Below are 21,925 nucleotides of genomic sequence, written 5' to 3' on the forward strand. Positions count from 1 at the left end.
TGGAGAGCCCGCAGGAGATAATGGTATTTAAGCACCTGTCTATACCTGGGAAAGGGGGCAGAACTTGGCTTCAAAGCTGCCAGGAACAATGGTAGGGAGAAATACCACCACCCAATAACCACTGAGACCTCTTGAAATCCTGAGATGAGTTACCATGATTAGGAGGCTTAAAAGGAAACAAACCCTGGGAGTGGAGGGGGAGAGGCGGGGAGGAGAGCTTAGCCCAGGTAGCTAGCCTATTAACTAACTTTGCACGGGTCCCCTGACATCCAAGGTTGGAGTACAATGGCGCGATCTCAGCTCACTGCAACCTCTCCCTCTCGGGTTCAAGTGATCCTCCTGCCTCGGCCTCCCGAGTAGCTGGGATCATAGGCATGCACCACCATGCCCCACTGATTTTGTATTTTTAATACAGGCAGGGTTTGTCTATGTTGGTCAGGCTGGTCACGAACTCTTGACCTCAGGTGACCTGCCTTGGCCTCTGAAAGTCCTGGGATTACAGGCATGAGCCACTGTGCCTGGCCTGAATTTTTTATTTTTTTGAGGTGGAGTCTCACTCTTGCCCAGGCTGGAGTGTAGTGGCACGATCTCGGCTCACTGCAACCACCGCCTCCTGGGTTCAAGTGATTCCCCTGCCTCAGCCTCCCAAGTAATTGGAATTATAGGCATGCGCCACCATGCCCAGCTAATTTTTGTATTTTTAAGTAGAGACAGTTTCACCATGTTGACCAAGCTGGTCTTGAACTCCTGACCTCAGGTGATCCTGTCTAGGCCTCCCAAAGTGCTGGGATTACAGGTATGAGCCACCGCGCCTGGTGACACTTGAATTTTATATAATTTATCATGAAATGCATTAAAAAATTTTTTTCTCCCAACCATTTAAAAATGTAAAAACTGGCCAGGCACAGTGGCTCATGCCTGTAATCCCAGCACTTTGGGAGGCCAAGGCAGGCAGATCACCTGAGGTCAGGAGTTCAAGACCAGCCTGACCAACATGGTGAAACCCTGTCTCTACTAAAAATGCAAAAATGAGCTGGGCATGGTGGCAAGCGCCTGTAATCCCAGCTACTCGGCAGGCTGAGGCAGGAGAATCGCTTGAACCAGGGAGGGTGGAGGTTGCAGTGAGCCAAGATCACACCATTGCACTCCAGCCTGGGTAACAAGAGTGAAACTGTCCCAAATAAATAAAATACAAATGTAAAAACTATTCTTAGCTCATGGGCTGAAGAAAAAGGTGACAGGCTGGATTTGACCCAGGGACTGTAACTTGGGGACCCCTGTTATACCACAGGAGTGTTAGATTTTGGAGTCAGGAGGCTTGGAAACCCAGGCTCCTCAGCAGCAAAACAGGGACACCCCCAACGGCGGGTGCTCCTGTCACCCACTGGTCCTTCCGCACACGGGCTGGGTGTGTGGCAAGGCTCAGGCCTGTCACCTCATGGCCACCCCGGTTTTTCACAGTCAAGATCTGGCTCCTGCAGCTGGGATCTGGGGCTGAATTCCTGGAGTAGATCCAGGTTCTGCCTGGAGACAGCCTGACCTGGGAGTCAAACCCAGCTAGGCCACCTCTGGTTTTATCCTTTCCTTCTCAGCCTCAGTTTCCTCACGTGTACAGGGAGCTGCAGACGTCCTAGGAAGGTTGTGAGGACCACGTGGGACGAGGCATGCTGCCACACGGTGCCCAGCACCTGGCACGTGCTGGAGTCAGGCAAACTGGGCCGTGGAGGCTGCTGGACACCTTGGGAGGCTGGGGCATCTCCCTGGACATGCCCCATGGCAGGGTAGGTCTCAGCAGCCCCTGCTCCCTGCACTTTCCCTCAACCCCCTTTAGCCTGTGTCTTTTGGGGCCTCACATGAGGGTGATTTGGGATCCCTTGGGGGGCGGTTAAAGGGGACAGCCACAGAGACTTACGCACCGGTATAGACCAGCTCAGCAAATTTCAAGCCCAGGCCTTGTTTGATTTTGCGCACTTCCCGGTCCATGGTGAAAGCCTCGATGTCTAAATGAGCGTGGTAAAGGATGGTGCCTGCTGGGGTCTCGTAGATACCTAGCCATTTTTCCAGGCAGGGGGAAAAGGAGGAAAAAGAGAGAAACGTATGAAACCCAAACTGTCAGCAAATGACAAAAAAAAAAAAATAATAATGATTCCTCTGACAGGAGACAAGCCGGTCGGACCCATTCACTCCCAGCTTGCTGCAAAGTGCATCTGTCATTATGTTCATGCTGGGGCCACGACAGTCCACTCTGCGGCTTGTGGAGAAAATGTCTAGATGCCCCCTTTGAAGGGGCCCTCAGACGCTAGAAAATGACAGGGTTTCGGAGCAGCAACCCCTCCCTCCCCATGCATGCCCACCGGCCCGAGGTTGAAAGCCTGTAATTAAAGCCACTACAGTAGAGCCCAGGGCCCCAAATATCCCTTCCTCCCTTCCACCAGGGAGCCAGGGGTGGGGGCGGCTGTGCATATGTGTACACATGTGCCACCTTCAGCCCAAGGGGCCCCTGGGGCCAGGTCTCTCCAGAGGCCACTGGGGTGGCAGAGGGCTTGGGCAATCACCTGGGCTGACCCCACTATACAGATGGGGTAACTGAGCCCAAGAAGAGAAATGGTTTGCTCTAGGAGGAGCTGGGAACTGGATCTAGGCCTCCAAGTCCCTCACCAGTGCTGTCTGCTGCCCTGTGGGTCAACTGGCTGTGGAGGCCCCACCCTGGAAGGTCAGGGGGATGGGATTACTCAAGTCTCCTCTTGTGACCTGAGGCCTAGTCCCTCCATTTGCAAAACAACCTGCCTGGAACAGATGATCTCTGAGTGACAGTGGTGCCCAGCCCTGGGCTGATCTGGGTCTGGGAAGGCCCCCCCCTCAGCACCCTACTGCACTGGAGAACAGTGGGGCGCCAAGAGGCAGGACTGCTCACGTCACACAGCCCGGACCACCAGGAATGCAACCTCTCGAATCAACCTCAGAGAGCAGGCCTTGGGCAAACCTGCCCTATCGCTGCTGCCTGGGTGGAGCAGGGGCCGAAGCCCCCCATCTCCATGGATTCTATGCCGCAAGCTTCCTTTCCTCCACCACACGATGTTACATCACTAAAAGGGCAGGCTGTCAGTTATCCTGGGAATCTACTAATAGATCCTTAGTCATCTACTAACATCATCTTTCTACATTGGCTGCTTGGAAAAAAAAACAAAGGATCTGTACACTCATGTTCATAGCAGCATTAATCCCAACAGCCAAGAGACGGAAGCAAGCTAGGTGTGGAGGGATGAGTGAACAAGCAAATGCGGTCCATCCACACAGTGGAATATTATTCAGCGTCAAGGCAGGAGGCCAGGTGCAATGGCTCACACCTGTAATAATTCCAGCAGTTTGGGAGGCCGAGGTGGGCAGATCACCTGAGGTCAGGAGTTCAAGACCAGCCTGGCCAACATGATGAAACCCCATCTCTACTAAAAATACCAAAACAATTAGCTGAGCATGGTGTTGTGTGTCTGTAGTCCCAGCTACTTGGGAGGCTGAGGCAGGAGAATCGCTTGAGCCAGGGAGGCAGAGGTTGCAGTGAGCCAAGGTCACACCACTGAACTCAAACCTGGGTAACAAAGCAAGACTCAGTCTTAAAAAAAAAAAAAAGGGAAGGAAATCCTGACACATGCCACAGCATAAGCGTAAGGACATTATGCTCAGTGAAACAAGCCAGGCACACAGAAATAAACACTCTTATGTTCTACCCATAGGAGGTCCCTCGAGTAGTCAGAATCATACAGACAGAAATGGTGGCTGCCAGGGGCTGGGGGAGGGAAGATGGGGAGTGTTTCACGGGGACAGGATCTCAGCTTTGCAAAATGAGAATGTTCTGGAGTTGGAGGGTGGTGATGGCTGCACAGGCCTGTGAATGGGCCGCTGAGCGGCATACTTACACATTTTTTTTAAATGCTCAATTTTATGTTACATGTATTTTACCATAATTTTAAAAATGTTTTAAAAACCACAAAGGAGATTCGTTTTGACTCTGAAGCCCAATGGGGATCTGGGGAGGCTGAGTCTGCCGAGCCCTCATGCACTAACCAGAAGCTTCCTCCTTGGAGAACTCCAGTCTTTGATCTCTAAGTCTTGGAATCACGGAAACGTCAGAGCTTGCTGTTAAGACCCATTAGGATCACTCCAGTGCAAACCTGGTATCAGACAGAGGGGGCAGAAGCCCAGCATGCAGAAGAGAGGGCAGAGGCCCCTCTGGACTCACCTTCAGTCTAGTCTCACAGTCTTACAAATGAGAACCTGAGGCCTGCGGAGGGGAATGGCTTCCCTAGTCAACTGGAGGGAGAATGGGACCAGCACTGGGGTCTCCCATCTTAGCTCCTGGTGGCCTCTAAGGGCCTTTGGGAAAGTGACCAAGCGCTAACCAGAGCTGGAGAGAAACAGCCAAGTCTGGGCTGTTGTGACAGAGGAAACGCTTGGGTTCTCACTGAGGCTGATATGGTGTCAGGTCACACGCTTGTGAAAACCCCTCACAGCCACCGGGAGCAAATATGAGTATCGTGTGCCACGAAAGAGCCCACCCTGCGTCATTGGTGGGGGCTGCAGCCCTCGGCAGTCTCCACCATCTAAATCTAGTTGTGACCTCGGAGTAGGAAGTGGCCTCTTTCCAAGTTTACGCAGAGGCCCAAGCCCTCAAATCCCCTGGGAGTTCCTCAGGTCTCAGCATTACTCTTGTAAACACAGTTCAAATGGGTCCCTTGTCATTTTCTGCAGAGCAGCTCAGAGCCACAAACCAGGAAGTGGTAAAAAGGCTGATGGAGGCAGAAACAGAGGAATGGCTGAGAAAAATCATTACAGACAGCCTTGAGGACAGGCCAGGTGTGTGGGGGCTCACACCTGTAATCCCAGCACTTTGGGAGGCTAAGGCGGGAAGACTGCTCGAGTTCAAGACCAACCTGGGCAACATAGTGAGACCTCACCTCTAAAAAAAATGTTAAAATTCTCTGGGCGTGGTGGCATGTGCCTGTGGTCCCAGCTACTTGGGAGGCCAAGGTGGGAGGATCGTTTCAGCCCAGAAGTTCAAGACCAGCCTGGGCAATGTAGGGAGACCCCATCTCTAAAAAAAAAAAAAAAAAAGATAAATTAGCTGGGTGAGGTGTGTATGCTACTTGGGAGGACTGCTGGAGCCCAGGAGGCTGCATGAGCCGTCACTGTGCCACTGCACTACAGCCTCGGTGACAGGGCAAGACCCTCTCTGAAAAAAAACAAAGCATGACCCCAAACAAACATGACAGTGCCAAGCCACCAGAAACGGGAATGGCTCAGCGATGTGTTTACAAAGACCGATGTGTGCAGAGCCTTCGGAAATCTCGGCCTCCAAAACGGCAGCTAAAACAGTGTTCCAGGAGCAAGTTTTCAATTAGCCTAGAAACCCGATGACCAGAAATAAAGCAATTTCCCGAGAGCCACCAAGAGCAGGACACTGACGAAGCCCTGCTGGTCCTCCCATCCCGGCACATGGCTGGAAACAGGCCTTCTAGTGATTACTTTGGGTAAATTTTGGAAAATTCCAGAAATGTGCAAAGCTTGTCCTTGTACTGGCCACAGAGTCACAATAGCGTCATCCCGGGCAGGCCAGTAACGGGAGCCATCCTCATTTTCAATTCCTAGAGACCCCGGCTTGCCTCCCTGCTTTTCTGTCCTCAGCTGGGCCAACTAGGGGGCACAGTCCAAACTATATTTGCAGAGCTGGGGCTGAGCACCAGGGGTCCTGCAACCTGCCTTTACAGAAAGTGCCCAGAGTGGCTTTGCTGTGTGACCTTGGCTGGTCTCAGCCCCCGCTCTCAGAACCAGGCAACCCGTCTGGGAAACAAGATTGCCAATTTCTGCTGCTTTGATGTTCCAGCTTCCTCTGGGACCTACCTGGAAGGTAAGTGTTTAGCTGCAGTGTCCAGCTGTGCCCTACTTATTCACGGTCTTGTCTCGAGAACACTCTAGGCCACAGCTTCGCCTCCCATCAGTCCAGAGAGGGGAGAACGCAGGTGGGGTTCAGGGCTCCAGGAAGAGCTATGACTTGCCTAAGGTCCTGCAGCTACTGGCCCATCACAGGTGTCCCCAGGAAAATAAAGCCAGTGCCACGGGGAGCAGAGAGTGCCTGGTGGGCAGAGGCCGGGCAGAACTCACCTCTTCCTGAGCCCCCAGCACCAGCTTCACGGCTGCCACCCAGAGGGCTGCTGGGCAAGAGAAGAGGCTGCAGCCTTGAAACATACCAGCACAATTAAGACTCCTGCTCCTAAGTTAATGGTGACTGATCAAAAAGCTTGTCGTGCGTGTGCGTGTGTGTGTGCATGTGTGTGCGCGTGCGTGTGTGCGCGCGTGTGTGCGCGGCGCGGATGTGTGTGTGTGCGTGCGTGTGTGTGTGTGTGTGTGCGTGTGTGTGTGTGTGTGCGTGCATGCGCGCGCATTTCAAGGCTCTTCCCTCTCCTTTCTGTAGGGGTAGGGGTTACAGATGATGTCTGTGTTTTTCTTCTGGAAAAAAGACTTAAAAAAAAAAAAAAAAACAGTGACAGAAACCTGATGCTAAAAGGCTACAGATTTCGGGCTTTTGACAGTCGGCATACAAACCACCTCGCAGGAAGAAGGAGAAAATGACAGCTGAGCCTCTGTGTTGCCGCAGAAGAGACAACAGACATCTTCGGAGTGACACGCACAGCGGCTCCAAGTGTCTATTTTCATCTCCCCGTGTTTACAGGAAAAAGACAGAGGTGTCAGCAGATCTCTGCGGAGCGGCTTCAATCACACCATAATTACTGCCAAGAAGGGTGCAGCGGGGAGTGCAGAGAAGGGCAAGGAGCTAGGGGTGGCCAGGGGCGGCTGGGGGGAAGTGGACAAGCAGAAAGAGGTGGGGACCAAACAGCTACTGTGGCTCAGATTCTTCTCATCTGTCCCTGAGGCTGCCAGGTTAGCCTGGAATAAGCGATTTTGCAGAATTGAGTGGGATCCACCAGCTCAGCTGGGGCCCAGGCTGGGGGTGAGGGCACCTGGACTAAAGGCTCTGGTCCTTTTGGAAAGCAGAAGCAGCAATATTTGGAAAATCTGGGGCATGGCGGGGGGGTGGCTGGAGCCCAAGGGCTCCCCTCTTAGGTACCAGGGCCAAGGCGAGAAGCAGTTGCCATGGTGATGGGAGGCAGGTCAGGGTGGGAACTCTAGCCATCCTCTGTGCTCCTGGTGCCTGGCAGGCCTCATCCTGGGTGGGCCTCTGGGGCTGAAAACCTCTTTACTTCACAGATCTCCCTCCATTCTCCATCTGGAATGTTCCAGATGGTGGGTGGGCAGGTTGGGAAAGTGGGTGGCAGCCCTTGTTCCTTCTTGGCCAGAAAGTAGAAGAGTAAGGTGGAAGGGAGACAGGAGGGAAGAGAGGAGGGGGGAGGATGGGGAAAGAGGGAAGGGCAAGGGAGGGAAGAGGGGAAGGAGGAGGAAAGGGGGAGAGGCAGGAGGAAAGGAAGGCGAGGAGGAGGAGTGAGATGGGGAGAAGAGCGGAAAGGGGAGAGGCTGAAGTCCGGCCAGAGAGGAGGGAGAAAGATGGTGAGCACAAGGACGTGCGCGGGCGCCTTCCCTGCTTCCCTCCAGCCTGCTGTGCCCCCCTTCTCCTCCCCACTGATTTCATTTACTTCACTTAATTAGCCCCCCTCCAGAGTTAAAAAGATAATGTGATAATGACATGTGAACAGCCACAATATAGAGAAAGCTACTCCAGCGGCAGCTTCCCCAGCCCCCTGTCCCTGACCCTGAGCGCCGCTGACCAGGCTACCCCAGACCCACGGTGCTGGCGCTGCCCAACTCCCTACACACCCCCACCCCCCCAGAAAAAAATCAGCCCTTAACGAATTTCAATTACAAGCTTTGTAAAATCAATACAAATGACATCTTCCCCTTGTACATGGAGGTACGGACAACAGCACCTTTCCGCTCTTCCCTCAATATAATTGATGATAACAGCTTCTCTCATTACTGTACACTTAATTAAAAAACCTTGTCATGGGAGAACCCCCAGCGCCCTAATTTATCATCTCTTTCCTTCTCACATGAAATATTTGGAGTAGAGAAATAAAAACAAGACATCACCCTAAGATTACCAAGCAACTTTCTCTTCTCTCCCTAACGCAAAGCAAGAAAATAGGCGAGTGAGGACGTCGGGGAGAGACGCCGTGACCTCCTCATCTGGCCCCTTGACAACTGGAGTTCCAGAGGGAGAAACCCAGCTAAGATCACACAGCAAGTTCTTGCAGCTGGAATCCCGATTTTCTTCCTGTACAACGCGGACTACATTCTGTGCTTTTGGGGACAGCCTCCAACGGCACCCACCAAGTACCAGGGCAGAGTGAAGGCTGACTCCAGGGAACTTTCGGCAGGTGGGTGAGCCACGGGGGTTGGAACAGACTACTGATGTCATGGCTCTGGTCTTCTATGGGGACGAGGCCCCCATCCTGGGAAAAAGGTAGCAACTCTGCCATCCAGACCCAAACCTATTGTGCATCAGAGCATCAGGAGGGCTCTGCATTTGATCTGCACAATAACCCCTTTCACAGATGAAGAAGCTGAGGCTCAGGGAAGCTAAGTTGCTTTTCCAATGGTGACAGAGCCAACATCGGGAGTTAGGCCTGGCACCAAAAGCCTTGACCCTTGACACCAGCTCTTTAGCGCGTCTCCCAGGTCTCTGGCTGTCGGTCCCCATCAGATCCAACAGGCCACCTGGGGTGCCTCCCATCATCGTCTACCACCCTCTGGAATGCTCTCAGCTCCCATTCCACATTCTACCATGAAGCCTAGTCTACTGCCGCCTCCTCCAAGATGTCCTCCCAGAATGTGCAGTCCAGATCTTCTCACTAACCACCTCCTTCAGTTCATTTTTGCTAGACTCTGCTTGACAATCCCCACCCAGTGGATGCCATTTCAGAGAGACTTCAGGTCAGTCCTTATCTTTCCAACAGGGAAGGCAATACATTTTCATCACATATGCCAATCCTGATCATTTGGTAGTTCCTGCAAGCAGCCCTGAGACACCTCTGGAGTCAACAGGATAGTGCAAGCATCAACTGGTGACGCCTGCCAGAAGTATGGCAAGGGCACGACAACAGGTATGGTACTGGACCCCCCCCCCCGGCACACTGACAGCTCCCAGAGGGTCTGGGCTGCCTCTGTCCCCATTCTGTACCCCCTGGAGACTGATGGCTATTTATGGAGCACTTCCAGTGTACCAGTTCCTGCCACCATACATGAGTTTGAACCCAGATCTAACTCCTGTCTAGGCTCTTAGCCCTCCATTCCATGCTACTCTGGGCCCAGATGGCAATCCTTGTCCTGCCACTGAAGTGCCTCGGATTTGGAGCAAGCCCTGTATCCCACCCCTTCCCGGCCCTGGCTTCCCCATCTGTAAATGGGGTGCTGGTCTGTGGCTCCCCAAGGTCCCTCCCAGCTCTCCCTGGAGGGTGTACACCGGGCTGGCTTCCAAGGGCAGGCTGCAACAAAGGGGCACCTAGTCACATGTTAATATAGGTAAGAGACAAAGGTAAATGGGATGAAAGGCAGCAGCTAATTAGTACCACTGTTCTCAAGGCCTTCCCGGCGCTTCAGTTAGGTTGTTTCTCCTGAATAACAGCAAGCAAGGAGCCAAAACCACAGGAGGCAGACCCGCCTCCCTGTTCTGCGCTCCCATGCCTTTCCAGGTAAATGCAAACAGGTCAGAGCCAGTGTAGTGCAACTCTCAACACTTAACACATTACACTTGGGGAAACTGAGGCCTAGAAATAGATGACAAGTCCAAGGTCGTTGGGGAAGGCAGGTCAAACCTACTGACCCACATGGGGTGATGAGCTTTCTGTGGATTTTGTAGTCTTAGTAAAAATAGCCCAAGGGACATGGGGTGGTGACTATACCGTCTTTCCAAATCGACCCTAAGCAAAGAGATCTGAACACTTACCAAAACAGGAAGCCCTGACCCCATTAACAGTATTAAAAATTCAGGTCCCCAATTCAGGGGCTCCAACTGCTGAAACCTTGCCCCCTCCCTCTTAGGACCCCCCCAGAAAGAATGCAGCTGACTTTATCACACACTGGCAGACCCTCAGGGGCCTGAGATCCCCTTGGTGTGTGAATGGGGAAAATGAGTCCTGGAGAGGCGGGTGTGGTCAAGATGAAATGGTGAGTAGCTGACAAAAGGAATCATGGGCTTTTGGCTACTAAGAGAAAGCAGAGGCACCTACTTGGGGACCAGCTGCCCTGCTCCTGGGCCCAGCCAGAGGCAGATATGGGGCTAGGCAGCCTAGAGGTCACACTGAGCCTCAGCCCCAACCATCCCTGGAAAAAGGACCCACCAGCCCTGCCTGATGCTGGGACAGGCCCTTAGGCCCTGGCCGGCTCCCAGTGCCTGTGCAGCCACAGCGCCCACCCCTGGCAGGATTCCCACCCTGCCTGGTCTTAATGACCACGAAATTGGGCCTGCACGGTCTGCCTCCAAACCTGGCCTGCCCACCCCAAACACAAGACAGCCTGACCTCCAGGCCTAGCCCTGGCCTCCCTGCTCCTCGGAGACTCCCGGCCCTTGCCAGACCCCTCCCAGTCCTTGGACAGCTCTTCTAACACCCTGAAAGTCAGTGGCAAAGGGCCCATGATCCCCGCTTGGCAGGAGGGACACTGCAGTCTTGGAGGTGCGGTCAAAGGACTTGCCCCAGGTCGCCCACGTAGCATGGGGTAGTAGCCTCTAAAGGGGACAGGGTCTCAGGGGTTTGCTGGGCCCTGGGGGGTGCTGAGCAGACTCACCTCGGGACTTCATTCCGATGAAGCGGTTCTCTACGATGTCAATTCGGCCCACACCGTGCTTGCCCCTGTGGGAAGATACGGTCAGTTGGGTCCAGGTGCTACCGTAAGGCTCAGAGTCACCCACCCAGCTGGGCTGCCCCAGGGTGGGCACGACTTAGGCCACACGTTAGGCAGCATCTCAGGATCTAAGACTCAGGACATCTGAGCCGGGTCACCTAGCCCAGGTGCCCACTGGATAGGTGGAGAAACTGAGGCCCAGAGAGAAAAGGGATTGCCCAGGTGTGGGTTCAAATTGTTCCTTCTGTTATCTGTGTCCTGGGGCCCTGCCTGGCACCAGAGCTGACTACTGCTACCTTTCCTTCTATGCTGGTCTGCCATCCAGCCAAGGGCCTGGGAACCCCAGCATAACGGTCAGGAGGCAGGAGACCCCCTGGGGTTGTTATCTTCCAAGGCTAAGGACCACAGAGCCTCTCCTGCCAAACAGGTCGCCTTGGTCAGGGAAACTCTGTAGCCATGGGGATGCGACACAGCCTGGGCTCTGTGCCGAGCCTCTGCCGTAACCATGAGCTGCAATGGTCCAGGCCGGGGCTCGCCTGAAACAGCGATTCCCAGGAGGCGGGACAGGGTGGTGGACACTCACGCGACTTCGTTCAGGTACATGAAGAGCTCCAAGGAGGTCTGGTGGGTGGTGCCATCCTTGACATTGGTCACCTTCACGGGGACCCCTAGGGTGGGAAGAGAGGGCAGTGGGCCTCTGGGCCCGGCTCAGCGGAGAAGCCCGCACCCGCCACCCCACCCTCTCCCTCCTCCCGCAACGCCTTAAATGGATGTGACAGATATGGACTCCAAATGACTCCTTCAAAAGCCCTGTGCAGGTTGAGGCCTGCTGCAGGGAGAGAAGGGGCGAGAAAGCCCCCCAGAATGAAAGGGAAAATGCAATAAAAACGCTCTCCCCCACCCTCTCATTCTCTTTGCCCCTTTTGCATTTAGGGGCTGTGAAATTGGAACCAGGCCCTGAACTAATTGAATTTCACGCTCCACCATTGTCTTACTCCGGGAGCACCTTCTGTCCCACCAGTCACCCGGGGGCCGCCTGGCCGAGGTGTGGCTGGGCCCAAGCACACACACACTGGCTCGCTCTCACACACACACACGCACACACACACACACACACACACACCCTGCCACGTCTGTCAGGCGGACCCCAAGCCCCGACCCTGTACCCCAGACCCGCACGCAGCCATCTGATTGATGGGGGTGACACGGTGCCCGCTGCAGCAGGCGAGGTGTTGGAGCTGGGTCTGGGGTGGCAGGAGGGCAGGAGGGAAGGGGGGGGCCAGTGGGTGGGTTCGGGGTTGACTCTGAATAGCAAGGGGCACTTTCTCGAGCGGTGTGAAATGAGCAATAAATGTATTGGGGCTAACAAGAGAGCTGAAACAGTGACAAAGAAAAGCTGTTCAAAGTTGGCGGCTAATCCCCCACCCATCTGCCCGGCTCATTACCATGGAGCGAGCCATCGGGTGCCAATCAGGCCTCAATAGCGGCTTTATTAGCCAGGCGCCGCTCGGAGGGGCTTCGCTGAAGGCGCTGTCAGCCTCGCCATTCTTAACCCCCATTTCCAGGGGTTTTATAACTTGGTTGTAAATTGCTATTAAATGTAAGTCTGCCCAATAATGAACCTTAAGCCCCTCTCGCCACCCCCTGCCTCTCCCTCTCCCTTTCTCTCCCTCCCCGGTCCTATTATCGGCCTTCACTGGGGCCTTAGATGGGGCCTGCCCGGGAGAAGAGGTGACATTGTTGGTGCTGCTGCCGGAGAAAGCCTCTTAGCCTTTAAAATAGTTAATAATTAGATTAAAACTTCAAATAAATTAACTAGAGAGTGAATGGGCACTAGCCAGGGGAGGGTTCCTCCCATCTTTTTTTTTCCTTCCAGACAGTCCCCAAATCATGACAATGGGTCACGTTTCTTATCCAGCTCAGCCCTCGGAGCTGCCCTATTCGTCGGGCAGGGCTGCTGGAGCCTGGTCCCCAGGACCCTCCACAGGCTGCCACCCGCCTCCCACCCTCGGGGCTCTCTGGGCTCCTGGGGGGCCCCATGCAGGGAGCCAGGAAGTGCTGCTGGGGTCGCTCCCACCATCTTCTCAGAGATGATTCTCAAGGGAGGTTCTGTGCCTGCAAACAGGCCCGGGGACCCGGCTGCCTTCGGGGGCCTCTTTGGCCCCCAGCAGGTTGGGACAGATGCAGGAGAGGGAGGAAGATGCTCACTAGGTTGGCCAGGCTCTTGGGAAAGGCTCAGAAAAGCTTAAAGTGCTCACCCTCCAAGACCCCATTCCGTGCACCATGCTGGGCACCTGTGAGCATCATCTCCGTGGCCCGTTTTTAGATGATGCACCCAAGGCCCAGCATGGTGAAGGTCAAGGTCACACCAGCAAAGAGAGAACGGGATCTGCAGCTCTGCTTCCCCACCCCATCATCCTCTCCAGGCGCCTCCCTCCGTCTCATCCCACTTCCAGTGTGGGCAGGCACTTTGTGAACGGGTAGGCGAGCCCCCTGCCTGGTTCTGGGATGCCCTCGCTCGTGCCCAGCACCACCTCCTCCAGGAAGCCTCCCTGATCTTTGCAACCTCCTGAAAAGGTACCCCTGTTGGGCCCTCTGGGCCCTCCAAGCCTGGACAGGCATGCCTCGCTTCTCTATCCTTCCTCCAGGCCAAGAGATGCCTTCTCCCAATCTCAGATACCCAGGCACTCAAGCAAGGCCAGCAAACACTTCTGGTTGACAGCAGCGAGGAGGAGGGAGCGATCAGGACAGCCCCCACTGATGAGAGGAGCAAGAGTAGCCGCAGCTTTGAACCTGGGGTCGGCAGGTGAGGCCCGGAGAGGCTCAGTGAGGACTGGGGAAGCCTTTCCATCTGGGGTCCAGGGCTCCCTGAGGCCAGCTCACTGTTACCAAGCACCTTCCGGGGCCAGGGCCTGGGGCTGGACGCTCCCACGCAGGCCTTGTTCTACCCCGAGAAAACAGTACGGACTCTTTCATCCTCAGATACAGGCGAGGAAAATGAGGCCCAGGAAAGCTGAGTCTGTTCAGGAGCTAGAGTGCTCTCATTCCCGACCTGGTACCCATGAACCTGCGTGATGGGCGGCCAAGGGCATGCTCCTCCCAGGCCTGGGGAGATCCATGCTTGTACTGTCCAGGGAAGTGGGCTGTGGGGAACCCCTGGAGCACCTGCCTCAACTCTGGCTTCCAGGAATGCAAGGGGGTGGCGGGTAAAGAGGGTCTTGGTTCCCAGGCTGGGAGGGGAAAGGGGTCAGGGCCCCAAGAGTCCACCCCCTTTGAGTCCCCACAGGTGGCACGTACCTTTTCTGAACTCGATCTCAAGAATGTCAGGGGTGTTGGGGGCTTTGGCCGGGTCCTGGGTCTTTGTGTAGAGACCTGGAGGCGCTTGGTTCTGACAAAAGACAGAGATGGGAGGATGACATGCCAGTCCGCGGACACCTGCACCCCACCTCCTGCAGGGATCTGCACCCCTCTCCCCTGTCCACTTCCCCACCAGCTGGTGGGGTCCAGCAGACACCCCAGCTCCCAGCCTAGCACCAGCCCTGCTTGCCAGGGGCCTGGGAAACAAAGGGCTCAAGAAATCAGACAATTTTTCCCCTCAACTTGATCTCATCTTTTTCTTCGACGCCCCCACAGCTGGAGGTAGAATAGCAGGAGAGGAACAAGTCAGGCAGGAAAAAGTGTGACTTTGGAGGAGCGAGGTGGCGTTCCCAGGGCTTCCCGGGAGCGGTACGCATGCTCTCGCCAGCTCGGGAATTGGGGTTTATTCTGCACTGACCGCAAAGCTAATGACTGCGTGTGACCCAGCAGGTGCTCCAGCAAGCCGAGCCGTCCCTGGGGTCCCCAAGGTTAATACTCACAGGGAGAAAAGAGAAGAGCAAAGCAAAAACCCATTTGAAAACACATCAACCTTTATGTATATTTCTTCTTGGGCGTGTTGGAAAACCGGCCTCTCTCGTCTGAGGCAGTGGTGGAGGGGCTGCGTGCTGCCTGGAACTCTCGAAATTCCCTCCCACCTTCAGAGGCCCTGGCTCCCCCAGGCTGTGGCTTGGACACTTGCCACTGTGGGGACTGGGGCCTCTTGGGCCTGACTGCTCAGGTCCCTCCCATGGGCATCCTGTGCCCGGGGCGCTCGTTCACCTGCCAACATCTAGGAACTACGGTGTCATCTTCGCTTTAAAAAACCTTTGCAGACATTCACCTGTCACTTCCCAACTGCAGGGTGAGTTCTCAGCAGCCCCATTTGGTGAGAGGGTCCAGCGCCCTTACCCCATCTACACATGGAATCGAGGCTGAGCGGGAGGGATTGTAGCTGCAACTGTGAGTTCCCTGCAGGCAGAGACCATGTGGAACTTGTTCCGTGGCACCCAGGACAGGAGCCCCACGAGGTCCTCACCAAATATACGTCAGATTTCAGAGTGATGGAAATACCCACGCCAGGAGACTCGTCCTCCGGTCTCCCCATCCCTGCTCCTTCCAAAAGCACGCAGTCAGCCTCCACCTCAGGCTGAGGCTCCCTTAGGAAGTGCGGCAGGAGAGAAGGTGACAAGCAACGCATTGAATACAGTTGACAGTCTGGCCCAGCGCTGGTGGAGGTGGGAGGGAGCTGGGCTTGGGCGGGAACGGAGCCCTTGCCTGGGCACCCTGGTTGGAGTTAAGCCCAGGCTCTGCAGGTCTCAGGCTGCAGGGCCTTGGAGAAGCTGTTTTGCCTCCTCCAGCCTCAGTTTCCTCATCTGTAAAATGGGGAAAATGATACGTGCCCTTGACTATCTTACAACTTAAGTTTTTTAACTGGACATGAAAATACACAAGAAATCAGGGAAGGCCCGGAACAAACTGGAACGTGCTCTGAAGGTAGAAAGGGCAGCTGGAATTCGCTCATGGACGTACAGGCTCGGCCCAGTCTCCTCCTCCTCCTCCTCCTGCGTGGGATGGGGCTACCTAAGTGCCCTGGAGACTCACCTGTGGTCACTTGCCTGTGGCTCTATGTTAGAGTGACCAAGCGCCCTGGTTTCAGCACTGAAAGTCCTTTGTCCTAAGAAACCTTAGTCCTGGGCAAACCGGGACAATGGATTCTTCTCAGCTCAGACAGGGACTGCGGCGGGTCCTCCACCCCCACCTCTAAGGTGCCATGTGACTCAGGGCCAGCTGTATCCCTGCATCAGTGCCCATTCGTGGGGAGGGAGCAAGAGCCCAGAACTTTCCCTAAAGACAGACTCCGGGAGGTAGGAGAGGCCCTGAAGGCCCTCCAGCCTGATGCCTCTATGGACCGTAGGGAAAGCCAAGGCTGAGAGGTGGCTTCTCCAAACCATGCTTTGAAGCTAGACGTAGGGACTCTTTCAGCCGCCTTACGCCAGTTCCCAGCTGCTGTAGTAACCTCAGCTGAGGAACAGGGTGAGGCCTGTGGCCGGAGCCAGCCAACATCACAGCCACAGGCGGGCATCAGGGATGGCCCATGGGGCCCTGCCAACTGCCACATTCCCTGGGCACAGACTGGCCCCAAGGCCCATCCTCAGCAAAAAGGTGAAATGAACTGGACTGGATCTTGGGGTGACTGCACAATTCCACAGCCCCATCTCCATCTGCCTGGGACTCCCCCAAACCTGGGCTTAACTCCAACCAGGGTGCTGGTGTGAGGGGCCAGATCCCGCCCAAGCCCAGCTCTCTCCCACCTCCACCCGTGCTGGACCAGACTGTCAACTGTATTCAGTGTGTTGTTTGTCACTTCCCCCCCTCCTCAACGCCACACTTCCTTACGGAGCACAGAAGTGGAGGCTGACAGTGCGTGCATTTGGAAGGAGCAGGGATGGGGAGACTGGAGGATGGGTCTCCGTCTCTGTCTCCGTCTCTCTCTCCGCAGACTGCAGTGGAAGTCAGAGGCAGCTGTCCAGCGGGCACCTGACAGCACTGATTACATAAAATAACTAAATAGAAATAAAATGACATTTGCTTTGCATTCCGCGGTGGCTCAAGCGCTTGCCTTTTTACTCTCCCTCCTAAAAGCCCAGTTCAAATGACAAATAGTTTGTTGCCGAGTATCAATGCCATCTATTTATCCCTCCCAGCGGGAGGGCTCACTTCCAATGTCATCTGTGGTGGGGAGGAGGGAAGAAAGTGAAGAAAAAGAGACAGGGAGAGAGAGTCGGGTGGGGGGTAGGGGGAAAGGGCGAAAGAAAGCATGAAACAGGGCCCGGGAAGGAGAAATTGGGAGCAAATGGCCCATGAACTGAACCATGATGTAGAGGCATGATCGATGCTGAAAATGGTTTATTCACCCATCAGCTATGGCGGGCCGGCGACTGAATGAACTCTTTCACTGTGGGCCGTATGAAGTTAAAGCAAGTAAATTTCTATCTTTCTTCGCATTAGCTGCCTCATTGCCCTTCAATCAGCCCTCACGGAGGCAGAAAATGGCTCAGCCATCTGCCTTCAAGCCCTCCCTTCCGCAGGTCTCCTGGCTTTTTTTGGAGAGGGGGAGGGGCAGGGTTCCCCAAGCTCTATCCCCCTGAGCTCATCCCGAGGTGGACAGGGCCGCCAGGTCCAGAGATGGAAGGGTGCATCCTAGCGTCGAGCCCCACTGCCAGCACGAAGCCCTCGGGGAGTCCGCGTGGCTGTGGCAAACTCTCTTCCAGAGTGGCTGGACTCTGGGTGCCTGGGTGTCCCGGGCCTCTCAGCAGGAATGACGTTTCCCCGTGACTCACACCCAGCCCAGCCCAGCCTTTCTTGAGAGGGGACCCTGAGAGGACCTTGGATCCTTCCACCCGTGAGAAGGGAGCATGGGACCTCAGCTCCACTGAGGGCTTGCCCTGTGCCAGGCCAAGCGCTTTAGATGCTCCAGGAGGGAGGTGCTGTGTTTTCCCACTTTGGGAGAGGAGTACTGGAGGCTCAGAGAGGTTGGGTAACTTGCCCAAGGCGCACGGCAATAAGGAGGAAAGTTGGGGTTTAAACTGGGTTTCCTGTCTCTGAGACCCAAGTGTCGGTGAGGTAGCAGGATCCTTAATCCAGATTCTCTTTAGCATCGACTTCTCCATCCAATGCCCTGATGAGACAGGAGGCCTGGGAGGGGACAGGGCCGGCCACAGCAGCACAGTAACATGCTCCAGGCCCAAGGGCCCTCCTGCACCGTCAGATGGGTGATTTCCCTCTGGGCTTGCTCTGCTCTCCCAATCCTGAGGTCCTCTATTCTGGGGGGCCTCCTCTGCCTCCAGAAGCTGCTTACAGAGGCCACAGGCTGTCTGGAGAACAGCCGGGAGTGGTTTCCCGGCTTGCTTGGGGCCCACAGGGCTTTGAGGAAACCCTGCCTGGAAGCCACTCTGCAGGCCTGGCCTCCCCGCCCCCTTGGAGCTGACTGACTGGCTAATTAGGGTGGCTGGCCTGAGTGTTGTGGGGTCAGCAGAGCATGAACTAGAAAAACCTGTGACCAGCAGGCAGCAGCCACATGCAGGGGCCATCAGCCCCCAGGGGGCAAGGGTGCCGGCTCTCCTGAGTGATAGGTTTGGACAGGGAGGGGGCTGTGGGCAGTGGGGGAGCCACAGAGCTGGAGGGCACCAGCCCGTTCCCTCCCCTGAGCAGCTGGCGCACCACACCAGGCCTCACTCTCCTCACCCGTAAAGTGAGGATGCTCCCAGCCGGCGTCCCGGGAAGCCGCGCCAGGACAATGCCACCCAGGCCTGCTCCCCAGACATGGTGACTGCCACATCATATTACAGCCAACACCGAGGCAGTGGTGACAGTGACAGACGCCAGGGCCCCGGGGAATCCTGGGCAGGGCTCTGGCGCTCCCCAATTTCGCCAAACTTCCCAGGGCACCCTCCCCTCCAGCTGGCCTTCTTGGCTCCCCCCCCCCGGGGGGGGCCCAGCTGCACCCCCTCAACAGGCACACTTTCCCACCCCCAAACCAGCCTCCCCAGGGCGTGCGGCTGGGCCCAGGAATGAGACACAGCCCCCAGGGACAAAGAGATTTTTCTCTTCCCATGATAGATTCGTCCCTGCCTCCCCCACCTCCCACCGTTGGCAGGGGAAGACACAAAGAAGCCCCCTACCCCCGGGAGAGAAACCCTAAACTTCAAAAAGAGCTCAGGGCCCAGCCCGTCCCACCCGGGAGGCTTGGGATGGGATCAGGGTGGCCAGCGGTGGCGGGTGCGTAACTCGGATCTGGACAAATGGGGCCTGGGGCTCTCGGCCATGCCCACTGCCCCCCCAACCAAGACTCCAGCAGCACAGCCTGGGGGCTCTGGGAGCTGGTGGGCACAGGCTGGGCCCTCCCCCAAGTGTCTCATCTGCCTAATTACTTCTTTATTGTCTCACAATCACACTCTCTATGCTGCCCTGAGATATTTCCTTCCCCTGTTCATCCCAGCGGCAATTAGAAGAGGAAGGGCGGGGGAGGTCTTCCAGCGCAGCCTAGGAGAGGGTGGATGGAGGAGGGCTGGTGGGGGGCTTGGGGAACACAGGCAGGGCTCGGCCCCAGCCCCACGGCTGGCCCCTGTGAAATTTCAAATTAGGCTACAAATACATCAGACAGCATCGGCACGGAGCAGCCACCATCAAAGGTGGCCAGCTGGGAGGAGATGGGGGTGGGGGGATTACCTTGGGGTTCTCCAGGATTCCAGCCTCGTAGCTGTGGAGGGGAGAGGAAAGACGGGGTCAGCTGGGGAGGAGCGCGACACACCCCCACCCCCGAACACACACACCCCATTGTGCCCACGAGCCTGCTCTGCCTTTTACTCTCTGCCAGAGCATCTGCTGCCAACCTGCCTGGAACATTCTGGGCCCACCACAGTTGCCCGTGGAGCCGCAGGTTGTAAGGAAGAGCTGGAGCCTTTCCTTCAGTCTTCTGGGGACTGCTCCAGGCTCTGCACATGGTGGTGTGTGTGTATGGGGGGTTGGGGGGGGCTTTGCCTCAAACACTCTCCCCTGTGCCCCATCTGGGCCTCTTCTCCATCCTTGAGGTTTTAACCTGGATGCCACCTCCTCCAAGAAGCCCTCTTTGATACTCTTGATGAGGCCAGGTCCCCATTATCTATCTCCCCAACAACACTGAGCAAAACTGCAATGAGGGCAGTGCAAGAGCTGGGTGCTTCCACATCTGTCCTGCCTGAGGCCTCTCAGCTCCCCAAGGGCAGGACTACTGATGTGGGGGAGTCAGCAGCACATCCCGGTGCAGGGACCACGGGGGTGGTGGTCACCAGCATGTCCTGGGGCAGTGCATGGCTGTCCTTTGGAATGAGCCCAGGAGGACCGAGTGGAGGGCGGGCATCACCTGATGTGCATGAGGTTCTCGTCCATGCTCCATGGATTCTTGGGCGTGACCGGGATGGGAATGCCATGTTGCTGAGGAAAGAGACAACACAGGGCGGGTGTGAGGCGGCTGGAAGGAGACGTGAGGGCAGACCCAGGGCCCTGCTTCTTCAGAGCGTCCCAAACTCGGGCTCCCATTCAGACAAGACCCTGGCTACCTCCTAATGTAGGTCACTCCCCTGTGGGGACCCTGTTGCTGGACATGCCCCAGAGAAACTGCAGGACCGTGTGTCTGAGATGCTGACCTTTCCTTCCGGAAGACTTTGAGTCTACACTTCAGGGACTCCTGAAGCACTGAGCAAGTGGCCCGGGTGCCGCGCCCAGGTTTCCCAGCACCAGCTCCCCAGGCCGCCCCCACAAGATCTGGGGCTGATGTGAACCCCCTCCCACTGCGGACAAGGAAATGAACCAGGGTGCCTGGCATCCGCTCCCATGTGGTGCGTCCTGTGGACCCAAGGACAGGAGGGACACAGGGAGAGCTTTCAGCTCATGGCCGGCACCTTCCGGGAGCACCTTTCCCCCAGCCGGGCGCAACGGATCATTCTGCAGACCCGGCAGACTCCCCTGTCTCCACGGGACTCGGCTCTGGCTGTTTTCCTTTCTAAATGGTCCAGTCTGTTACAGAAGGACACCCGTCATCTCTGCCCAGGATGCCCAGGCTAAAAAGGCTGCAGGTTACTCGTGGAAGGCCCACCTGGCTCAGCCTTAAGGGGAGGAGGAAGATGAGGCTGGCTGCCCTGGTGACCTGCACCACCCTTGCTGACACCCAACTGGAATCCAGCACGTGCACTCCAGCCTCTGCCTGCACTTGGACACCTGGCGCTGCTCGCTCGGCCCCACGCTTACTGGGCAGAGTGCAGTGAAGGGGCCCTTCGGAGCCAGCAGAAATGGATGCTCTGCCTCTGAGCCCCTTCAGCCCCTTTGCCCCACTGGGTCCCTGCGGGAACCACAGGCAGCCCCCACTAGGTCACACCCCCATCTCTCTCCTGATGGGCTTCACCCTACTTAGGCTCATTCCCAAGACCGTGAGATTCTAGAAGCTCCTCCAGGGAGCGGCTGCTTCCCGTGGGTTTGGGGTTTTCTAGAAGGTCAGGAGACTCACTATAAAATAGGCTGTAAGCCGGGCGCAGTGGCTCACACCTGTAATCCCAGCACTTTGGGAGACCTAGGTGGGTGGATCACTTGAGGTCAGGAGATTGAGACCAGCCTGGCCAACATGGAGAAACCCCATTTCTACTAAAAATACAAAAATTAGCCAGGCATGGTGGCACACGCCTGTAGCCCCAGCTACTTAGGAGGCTGAGGCAGGAGAATCGCTTGAACTTGGGAGGCGGAGGTTGCAGTGAGCAGAAATAGTGCCACTGCCTTCCAGCCTGGGCAGCAGAGTGAGACTCCATCTCAGAAAACAAAAGAAAAAAATCACAGAGGGCCCCAAAGAGCCTAAGTGTTTTTTCTTAAAAGGACATTTCAGTGCTAGAGCCTAAGTTTACACAGGTTATCTCATCAACAGTTATCATATTAGGCCGGACGGGGTGGCTCACGCCTGTAATCCCTGCACTTTGGAAGGCCTCAATAGGCAGATCACGAGGTCAGGAGATCAAGACCATCCTAGCCAACTTGGTGAAACCCCGTCTCTACTAAAAATACGAAAATTAGCTGGGCATGGTGGCAGGCGCCTGTAATCCCAGCTACTCAGGAACCTGAGGCAGGAGGATGGTTTGAACTTGGGAGGTGGAGGTGAGATCACACCACTGCACTCCAGCCTGGGCGTTAGAGCGAG

General features: G+C 55.9%; 1 protein-coding gene across 2 annotated transcripts in view; it reads right to left on the reverse strand.

Moving 5' to 3' along the window:
* Positions 1–21,925, reverse strand: part of ASS1 (argininosuccinate synthase 1) — a 56,498-nt gene that overhangs the window by 10,059 nt on the left and 24,514 nt on the right. For both annotated transcript variants that reach the window (XM_037728048.1, XM_017499081.2), the window contains 6 exons: positions 20,108–20,178; positions 19,435–19,465; positions 14,146–14,236; positions 11,432–11,516; positions 10,792–10,856; positions 1,917–2,048 (listed from right to left, as the gene is read on the reverse strand). In XM_037728048.1, the coding sequence (XP_037583976.1) occupies positions 1,917–2,048; positions 10,792–10,856; positions 11,432–11,516; positions 14,146–14,236; positions 19,435–19,465; positions 20,108–20,178 (475 nt within the window). The remainder of the gene's footprint in view (positions 1–1,916; positions 2,049–10,791; positions 10,857–11,431; positions 11,517–14,145; positions 14,237–19,434; positions 19,466–20,107; positions 20,179–21,925) is intronic.

This window comes from Cebus imitator, unplaced genomic scaffold (assembly GCF_001604975.1).
Source record: "Cebus imitator isolate Cc_AM_T3 unplaced genomic scaffold, Cebus_imitator-1.0 Scaffold254, whole genome shotgun sequence".
Lineage (NCBI taxonomy): Eukaryota > Metazoa > Chordata > Mammalia > Primates > Cebidae > Cebus > Cebus imitator.